At 46.2% G+C, this 10,684-nt stretch overlaps 1 protein-coding gene across 1 annotated transcript; it reads right to left on the bottom strand.

Annotated features, from left to right (window-relative positions):
- LOC104733947 lies at nt 4,929–6,838 on the bottom strand. The gene is made up of 2 exons (XM_010453471.2): nt 5,225–6,838; nt 4,929–5,147 (listed from the first exon to the last, which is right to left on the bottom strand). Exons 1-2 carry the CDS (start codon nt 6,836–6,838, stop codon nt 4,929–4,931), a joined length of 1,833 nt encoding a protein of 610 aa, XP_010451773.2.

The raw sequence follows: 10,684 nt of genomic DNA, 5'->3' as shown, positions 1-10,684 counted from the left end.
AAGAGTGAAACCTCTAAAGAATTGATGTGATGTCAAGCAAAGAGTTATGTGAGCCATCGGAAAAAACTAGCAAATCATCTGCAAAAGCGAGATGAGTGAGCTATGGAGAACTGAAGAGAGGATGCACAAAAAACTCGCCTTCTAAAAGCCCTGTATCCAGCATCCGTGATAGAAACTCCAATCACCATATGATTAATAGGTATGGAGATATACATTCGCCTTGTCCTAATCCTTGCTTCCCTTCAAATAAACCCACAAACTCACCATTGATAGATATAGAGAACCACGAAGAAGAGATGCATTCTTTAATCCAAGATATTAAAAGAGGAGGAAAATGCTGAGCCTCCAAGATCTTGAGAACAAAGTTCCAGCACACTGTTTCAAAAGCATTCCTGATGTCCACTTTAAGCAAGGAGCTCTTAAGACAAGATGAATTATCATATTTCTTGATTAGCTCTGAATTAACAAGAACATTTTCTCCTAAACTCCTCCCACTGAGAATAGCAGCTTGGATAGGAGAAATAAAATCCGTAAAAAGGGTCTTTAACCGATTAGCCAAGATATTAGAGATGATCTGAGAGACTGGAAGTTGCATTCCAGCTCGTCCTCCATGGTTCATCCACAAAAAATTCGTTACCACCAAGAAATGATCCGTACCGATCCTATCCATATCTTGGTGGTACTGAGAATGAGCTCTTGCACCTGCAGCCACTGAATGCTGACATAATGAGAATGAGCTCATGCACCTGCAGCCAATGAATGCTTCCCCTCCGCCATCACAGGCGACACCACCGGAGCCTACGCTATTACAACTCCCTGCAACCGCTTTAACAACTATGCGAACAAGCCCACTAGGTTAAAATCTCCACCAAGGGGTCTACCTGCTACGATCCCCGCACCTGGAAGCCCAGCACCAACACCTCCCACACCACCTCCACCAGCGCCTACGGCCTTATTGGTACCACTACCGGCCACACTCACTGGCCCCTCCTGGAATACATGCGACTCACCGTCACCCTCAATCTTCACATTCTGGTCCACGGTGCAACTGGGCCTCTGCCCCTACTACGACCACGTCTGTGTCCACGACCTGCAACAGCACCACCTCTAACCATCTACACTACCAAAGTTAGAAAGCTAAGCACACAATTCAAACCGCCTATACATACACACAACTTAACGTGGAATCTCATTGAAGGCTCGAAGATGATGTTCTAGGACCCCATGCCACATACAATCAACTAACACACATAACCAACAAGGCATGCAAATCCAAACATCAAACAATGGAAAACACATTGAACTCGTACCTAGAACCGTAAGGGCTCTAATACCAAACTGAAATGACCCAACCCATTTTTTTCCTTTTTAATATAATAATTCTATAGTGCTCCAATACTCACTAACCACCTAACAACATTCAAATCAAACAGCGGAAATAAGCAACAGTCAACCAGTAAATTAAATAATCAATAACGAATAAAACAATAACATCTACCCAACAACGCCAATAACATAAACCAAGTCATAGAACAATGAACCAGTAACTTAAAAAATCGTTCTAGACCACATCATTCCATTCTAGCAACCTAACCAATATAGAATAAAACTATCAAGCCTCTAGAATATTCTCCTCTTCATCGCCTTGATTCCATGATCACACTTTGCCTTTACCTGCACCACAAACAACAATTGAGATGCGTGAGTGTTATCACAAATATTCTATGAGGCGATCCTCCCATCTACTGGCGATACACACAAGTAAATAGACAAACACATGCAATTCCCAAAACCAAGCAAACCAAATAAGTCTGAACACACAAATCTACTATGCACGATTGCGTCGACTGACGCTGTAATACCCCTCCCCGGGGTCTAAAATTTATGCAGAATAGCCGAGGAACGGCTATCATGCAAGAATCGATTATGACATTGGGAAATTGGATTTTGGAGCTGAGCCAAAATATTGTTAGAAAACTATAAAGATTTTGGTCGAAGAAAATTCGGAAATGAACAGAGTAAATCGGAGTTGGTACGGTGGTAAAGTATTTGGCTAATGGTCGGACGTGACTGCCAGCGTACCGTACCATCCGCGTACGATAGCTGCTAGGCACACTGCTAAAATGGACGGCCACGATTGATTGGAGGTGATGTTTATCCGGTATAAGAGGATAGCGTTGTGGATAAGCTCAACCGTCCCTATCCACCATGTATCGCCGCCCGGAGCAGGGTTAGTGTCCGCCCATGTGTCGCGCTCCGGTGATGCTTATCCGCCACCTCGTGCTTCCACCACCACCCTTGATGAGATCCCGAGTCGCGGTCGTTTACAGAAACGTACAGACAGACAAACGCTCGGACGGACGGATGGTCACGGCGACGGACGGACGCTGCGAACGGACGGACGGATGATTCGTGCGGATGAACGTGGGAATCTGGTTACGGAACATTGGATGGAGAAACTTGATCGATGAGTAACTCGACTCGACAAGCTCCGGACGAGAGGAACGGCGGAAGAACAACTCGGTAAGTAACTCAACCTGAACGGATCTCAAGGGATGGATAGTGGAACAAAGTAGCGACACACGAGGGATGGTAGGACTCGCGATACCAGTAATTTAAACGATCTGAACCCGGTTCAAGATTGTTTAAGGGTTTTTGTTGTCATGAGAGAAAACGAAGAGATAAAGAACACCTTTTACTTCATTCAAGGTAAGCTACTTTTACAAGAGGGTTTATGGCCTTTAAATAGGCGAAACTACAAAGGGAACACTTAACCTAAAGAGACGTGGCCAAGCGCCGAGCCTTACACATGGCCTTAAAGCTAAAACAGAAAAGACAAGAAAGAAAAAATATCTAACGGTCCGTAAATTTAAAGAAGGATAGGATTGCCACGTCACTTGGTGGCAATGTGTTAGAGCGCATAGCCTCATTAAAACCTTCTCGGTAAACCCATTGGGACAAACCCGAGTAAGAAAAAAGAGTACTATGCCTCATAACGTCTTAGTGTCTTCACCCTTTGGTAATAGTGAAGACTGTCCGGACAACCTCGGACATGTGGAACGGGTCATCCGGTCGTGGTTCTTGGCCGGCTGGAACATGAACTTGGAGGAACCATTCGGTGAAAAGGTTGCACTTGGTACGGAGGTTCCGACTTGCACTCTTGCTCCTTGTTGGCTACTGGAACAATCCGCGGCACTTGAACAATCTTCCGGGTGCCTTGTCCCGAACTGGCTTCGAATGTGTCCGCGTACGTGTCTATGTCTGCGTTCGTGTCCATGTGCGTGTCCGGTCCGGTTGGCCAGGTCGTATCATCCCCTCCCCCTTGCAAAGTTTTTGTCCTCAAAACATCATTGTCCTCACCTGCATCGAACGGGGCCAACTCAGCGGCGTTGAAAGCGGAAGACGTAAAATACTTACTTGGTAGCTCGAGTCGGTAGATGTTGTCATTGATCTTTTCGGTGACTCGCAAAGGTCCATCTCCACGAGAACTCAACTTGTCCTTCCTTTGATGCGGGAATCGATCTGGTCTAAGGTGGACCCACACCCAATCGCCTGGCTTAAATAGCAATGCCTTCTGGCCGTGGTTGGCCCTCCAGGTATACTGCTCAGTTCGTTTCTCTAAGTTGGCTCGGACCTCGGCATGTAGCTTCTTGACCAGTTCAGCCTTAGCAGCACCGTCTTGACATTCAGTTTCTCCTGGAGGTAGAGGCAGCAAGTGTAGTTAAGTCAAGGGCTTGAATCCATATGCAACCTCAAATGACGACTTCTTGCTAGCTGAATGCACAGACTGATTGTAGGCGAAATCGATGAGCGGCAGCAACTCCACCCATTTGCCGGTGTTGCTAGCGACAGTTGTGCAGAGTAGAGCACCAAGCGTTCTGTTTATAACTTTGGTTTGACCGTCGCTCTGAGGATGGCAGGCCGTTGAATAGAGTAATCTTGTTCCCAGCTTCCTCCAAAGAGTTCGCCAAAAGTGACCGAGAAAACACGGATCTCGATCGAACACGATGCTCCGAGGTAGGCCGTGTAGACGCACAACTTCTTGGAAGAAAAGGTTGGCGATGGACACGGCATCATTGACCCTACTACATGGGATAAAATGGGCCATCTTCGAAAATCTGTCCACCACAACGAAGATAGAATCCTTATGGTTCTTGATGGGCAGGCCGAGGACAAAGTCCATTGATAGATCTACCCAAGGACTCTCCGGTACTGGTAATGGTGTGTATAGGTCGTAAGGCTGTTAGGTGGACTTGGCTGCACGGAAAGTGACGCATCGACCACATAACTTTTCCACCATACTTTTCATCTTTGGCCAGTAGAAATGCGTCGTCAAAACTTCCAAAGTTTTGGCCACTCCAAAATGACCGGTTAAACGTCTTTCGTGAGCTTCATGCAGCAGCAACCTGCGGATCGATCCGGCTGGTATGCACAGGCGCCTGTCCTTGAATAGGAACCCATCATGGATGAAGAACAGCTTGTAGATCCCTTTTCCATGTTCGCAGTAGCACTCTTCAAACTCCGGATCAGTTGCATAGGCGTCCTTGATCCATTCAAAACCTAATACTCTCGCCTCCATGGTAGTGCTGAGGGAATGTCACCTTGAGAGGGCATCGGCTACCACATTGTCTTTGCCTTTCTTGTATTTGATCACGTAGGGAAAAGACTCAATGAACTCCAACCATTTGGTGTGTCTTCTCTTCAGGTTGGTCTGGCCGCGAAGATGCTTCAGCGTCTCATGGTCGGGGTGAATCACGAACTCTCGGGCCAACAGGTAGTGCTGCCATGTCTCCATAGCTCGGACCAACGAATACAACTCCTTGTCGTAGGTGGAGTAATTGAGGCTTAATCCATGTAGTTTTTCACTGAAATACGCCACTGGTCAGCCACCTTGAGTCAGGACGGCTCCGATGTCTATGCCGGATGCATCACACTCCACTTCGAACGTTTTGTTGAAATCGGGTAGGACCAAAAGCGGTGCTTGGGTCAGCCGGTTCTTTAGCTCTTGGAAGGATGCCTCTTGCGCCAGTCCCCACTAAAACTCCTTGTTCTTCTTGGTCACGGCTATGAGCGGTGCGGCTATGGAGCTGAAATCCTTCACGAACCGCCGGTAAAAACTTGCAAGCCCATGGAAACTCCAAACTTGGCTGACATTGGTAGGGGTTGGCTATTCTTCTATGGCCTTGATCTTCTAATGATCCACCTTAAGTCCTTGTGAACTCACCACAAACCCTAAAAAGACAAGTTCAACAGCTCCAAATACACACTTCTTAAGGTTAGCATAAAGTTTCTCTTCCCTAAGCGTTTTCAAGACATGTTCAAGGTGAATTAGGTGGTCTTCTAAGTTTTGACTATACACAAGGATATCATCAAAATAAACTACCACAAACTTATTAATGTAAGCACGTAGAACATGATTCATAAGTCGCATAAAGGTAGAAGGTGCATTGGAAAGTCCGAATGGCATTACCAACCATTCATACAAACCTTGCTTGGTTTTGAAGGCGATCTTCCACTCATCTCCCTCTTTCATCCTCACTTGATGATAGCCACTTTTAAGGTCTATCTTGGAGAAGATGGTAGAACCGCTCAACTCATCAAGCATGTCGTCGAGGCGTGGGATCGGGTGCTGGTACTTGACGGTGATGTTGTTCACAGCTCGGCAGTCTACACACATCCTCCATGTACCATATTTCTTTGGGACTAGCAAGACTGGTACTGCGCATGGGCTGAGACTTTGCCGGACGTATCCTTGTCTCATCAGGTCACCCACTTGTCGTTCTAACTCCTTGGCCTCGGTGGGATTGACTCGGTACGCTGGTCTATTCGGTAATTGAGCTCCGGGTATGAGGTAAGTTTGGTGTTTGATACCACGTACTAGTGGAAGGCCGTATGGTAGTTCTTCAGGAAATACATCCTGGAACGTCTTGAGAAGGGCCTTGATCGCATCCGGTATGTGATCCCCATTGTCTCCTACGGTCAAAACATCTTTGAACACCATCAATAACACTTGACAAGTGGAGTCACTAAGTGATCTCCTAACATCATTGGCAATTATCAAAAAATTCATTTTAGAGTTCGGATCCTTAACCAGTTTAGATTGCATTTCACTCACTTGAGTTGGTGATAACGATTTTAAACAAACGCGTTTACTATCATGAACAAGCGTATACTGGTCGGTATGGCCACAATGTGATGTCCGTTTGTCAAACTGCCATGGACGCCCCAAAAGGAGGTGGCTCGCTTGCATAGGGACGACATCACATAAGACTTGGTCTTCATATCGGCCAACACTAAAAGGGACCGTGACCTGTTGCGATACTTGGATCACGACCTTGTCATTTAACCACTTAAGCTTATAAGGTTTAGGGTGGTTTGTGGTTGGAAGGGATAATTTCTTGACCATATAAGAGCTTGCAACATTAGTGCATGAACCACCATCAATGATCAAGCCACAAACTTTTCCACTTACAGTGCATCGCGTGTGGAAAATGTTGTTCCTTTGGTTTAAATCGTCTAAGGCAAGACTGGTACTAAGCATCCACCTAATCATGAGCAGCTCTCCGACATCGGGTTCGGCAATGGCTTCTTCTAACTCAACCGGTTCCGCATGATCGTCCGGCTCTCCTTCTTCCTCGTCTTGGGATTCAATGTCTCCGGCTGGCGTAGTGATCATGGCTCTCGGGTTTGGACAGTCCCACGCATAGTGACCTCTTCCTTGACACTTGAAACAAACGATGTCCCGGCTCCTTGCTTCGTTCGGCGGCGGATGTGGGTCAGTGCGTATATCTTTGGCCGGTTCCTTGGGTCTGAAACAAGTGTCAAACCTGGTCGTCATGCCCTTATCTTTAACCGCATTAGAGGGTGCAGCGTTCGGTGACCAACTTGAGAGTCCCTGTTTCTCGTGCGACTAAGGATGGCGGATTTCCTCTTGATTTGCTGTTCCACCTGGATGGCCAAGTGTAACAGTTCATCGAAACCATCATATGAAAGTCTTTCGACCTTCCGCACAATCCTGTCTTGCAACCCGTCTAGGAACTGAGCCATAAGAGCTTCCTCGGTTTTGTCAATTTGGAGTCGGTTCCGCAAATGCTCGAACTCTTTGTAATATTCCTCCACGCTGTTGTTCCCTTGACCAAGTCTCCTGAACCGGTGTTGCAATTCTCGGCTGTAATGAGGAGGGACATATTGACGCCGCATGATAGCTTTCATGGTGTCCCAAGTAGGGATAGGTCGCTCATGGTTTCGCCTTCGGTCGGCCACATCTCGTTCCCACCAGGTAAGGGCGTGATCCATGAGTTGGACTGCAGCATAGGTGACTTGCCTTTGGTCCGTGTACTGGTAGCAAGAGAAAACGTGATCCATGCATCCTTCCCAGTCGAGATAAGCTTCCGGATCAACTTTACCGGCAAAGGTAGGAACCGTGAGCTTGTGCGCTGGTTCGAGCAGATTGTTGTCAGATCTGGCTCGCCGATCTTGGTTCTGGTTCATGCCTCCTCTGGCTTCGAGGTAGTCATGCTCTTACTCGGTCATGTCTCCCATATCATGTCCGTGGTTTATCGGCCAGTTACAGACGTGGCATATGGGAGAGGTGGGCGGCGGCTTACCAGGCTCCATCCGTTGTAGGCATTCACCTAGTTGGGTGATCTGGGCTTGGATGTCCATCAAGACAGCTCCAATCTTGGACGCTGGTAATGGTTCATCAGGCGGTGGTGGCTCGGCCATTCTTCATTCCGTGTCCGTACAATCGATGATCATACGGACGGCGATGGCTGGCTGGACAAACGGTGGTCTCCGGTTAGGATGTCCAGAAAAATGGTACCAGCGGTTGTTGGTCGTCAGAAAAGGCGATCGTACGGACGGTGGTCGGCATACGGGCGGTGAGAGGGCACGGTCTGGTGCGATGGTCAGTAGTTGCAGTACGGCTGGTTCTTGGTCCACGGTTGCTTCTACGCCTTGACACGTGTATTTTATGGAACGAGCTACTCGTGCACACCTGTCCACAGTACAACGCGGTTTGTGCTTTAGTGTAGCGAATATTCCAATACACAAAATGAATATGTGATGATTGAAACAAAAATCCCAGTGATTGAAACAAAAAGCAAAAGCAGTCCTACAAACAGACAAAATAGTCTTTCCAACAACGCATCTATCCTAGGACTCACACGTGTCTTTAGGACCATAAACAAACACAACGCAAGACAAAAACAAGGAACTTTAACGATCTACACAACCTAGCAAGGCGATTCTAACGAAGAACACACAAACAACAAAACAAAGAACGACGATGAACAAGATCCAAATTTTTTTTTTTTTTTGACATTAAAGCTGAATTGTAAATAACAAAGGGATAGCAAGGATAGTTACAACCTTGTGGGGAACCTTCTGGTTAGAACCTTTTAGCTCTGATACCAAAATGATGGGATCCCGAGTCGCGGTTGTTTTCAGAAACGTATGGACGGACGGACGCTCGGACGGATGGACGGTCACGGCGATGGACGGACGCTGCGAACGGACAGACAGACAATTCGTGCGGACAAACGTGGGAATCTGGTTACGGAACATTGGATGAGGAACTTGATCGATGAGTAACTTGACTCGACAAGCTCCAGATGCGAGGAACGGCAGAAGAACAGCTCAGTAAGTAACTCGACCCGAACAGCTCTCAAGGGATGGACGGTGGAACAAATTAGTAGCACACGAGGGATGGTAGGACTCGCAATACGGCTAACTTAAATGATCTGAACCCGGTTCAAGATTGTTTAAGGGTTTTCGTTGTCATGAGAGAAAACAAAGAGATAAAGAACAACTTTTACTTCATTCAAGGTAAGCTGCTTTTACAAGAGGGTTTATGGCCTTTAAATAGGCTAGACTACAAAGGGAACACTTAACCCTAAAGAGACGTGGCTAAGCGTCGAGCCTTACACATGACCTTAAAGCTAAAAGAAAAAAGACAAGAAAGATAAAATATCTAACGGTCCGCAAATTTAAAGAAGGATCGAATTGCCACGTCACTTGGCGGCAATGCGTTAGAGCGCATAGCCTCGTTAAAACCTTCTCGGTAAACCCATTGGGACAAACCCGAGTAAGGAAAAAGAGTACTATACCTCATAACGTCTTAGTGTCTTCACCCTTAGGTAATAGTGAAGACTGTCTGGACAACCTCGGACAGGTGGGACGGATCATCCGGTCGTTGTTCTTGGCCGGCTGGAACGTGAACTTGGAGGAACCATTTGGTGAAAAGGTTTCACTTGGTACGGAGGTTCCGACTTGCGCTCTTGCTCCTTGTCGTGGCTCCTGGAACGATCCGCGGCAATTGAACAGTCTTCCTGGTGCCTCGTCCTGAACTGGCCTCAAATGTGTCCGCGTACGTGTCTATGTCTGCGTCCGTGTCCATGTGCGTGTCCGGTCCGGTTGTCCAGGTCGTATCAACCCTAGTACCACTATAAATAGCCCCCCCCCTTTCATTTGTTTCCTCACACCAAAAACCAACTACAACCGTCCCGGTAAGCGCTAGGCCATAGGAGTTTGAGTCAGGTAGTCGGGTAGCTCCGTTAGTTAGTTCCACCCTTAGTTTTATTTTATTTTTAGAATATTTTTATAAGGGTTTTAGTTTGGTCCAAGCTTAGATTTATCGCGTCGGCGAAAGCTTGGTTGGATCGGGGCTAGCGTAGGTTTCAAGGGTAGAATGTCGTATTCTCGACATTAGGCCAAGGTGAGTTCAGATTATGCGTGTTGCATGTGGTTGTATGTTGTTCAAAGAACGTATGTTAACCAGCTTGTTTGTTTAATTGTTTAATGCAAACTAGAATTAAATAGGGATTTAATTATGCAATTGGTTGTTTGTGGATTTACTTATTTATTTGTTATAAGTTATATTGAGGTTAGGTAATTATACTTGGTCTAATTATTGTAGTGTTGTATTGTTGTTATGCTTGCATTGTTGTGTGATTGTTTGTTGATATAGCATCGCGATGGTATAGCCGTGATGCTGGACATTAGGTTGCATTGTCGTTATGCTGTCCAGTTGCTATATCATTGATTGCTTGCCTTGTGGATACTATTGTTGCATGAATAGTAGATTGTGAATGATAGTATAGTAGCGTACTTGATGTTTCCCAAAGGTCGTACGCTGGTAGTGTGTGCATAGTGGTTAATCCTTACATACGAACGATACGAAGACTCGGAGATGATGGGACCGCAACCTATGGTTGTGTGCTGCATGATGATGTAGCCTGAGTTACCACCACAACATGGAACAAGTGATGTTCTATACTTGTTTAGCCTTTGTGGCTACTCGTATAGGTGTTCACGAATGATGGGAAGGGAAGGTCAATACGCAGGGCCCTAGGTGGAATGACTGAGTAGATGATTGCATGCATATTTAGTTATATTGTTTTGCGTATACTCATTAAAGTATACTTTGGTTGTTGCTTGCATTGCTTGCTGCGTGTTGATTGTTATTTTGGGTTTTGGGGATGGGATTGATTACATGTTTAGGGGAGCCCGAATTCACTGAGAGCTTAGCGCTCATCCCAAACTCTCATTTTCAGGTAACCTTAGTGGGAGACCTTAGGGGTAGCAAAGGACGTTAGGCCAACCGGTGTAGATTTTCTTGCCTTTGTAAGATATAGTTTTTGTATATATTATGTATTACTCGATTTAACATTATTAATCAAGCGAT

Source organism: Camelina sativa, chromosome 12 (assembly GCF_000633955.1).
Source record: "Camelina sativa cultivar DH55 chromosome 12, Cs, whole genome shotgun sequence".
In the NCBI taxonomy this organism is placed as follows: Eukaryota; Viridiplantae; Streptophyta; class Magnoliopsida; order Brassicales; family Brassicaceae; genus Camelina; species Camelina sativa.
The sequence above is the reverse complement of the archived record's forward strand: the minus strand, read 5'-3'. Positions and strand labels throughout refer to the sequence as shown.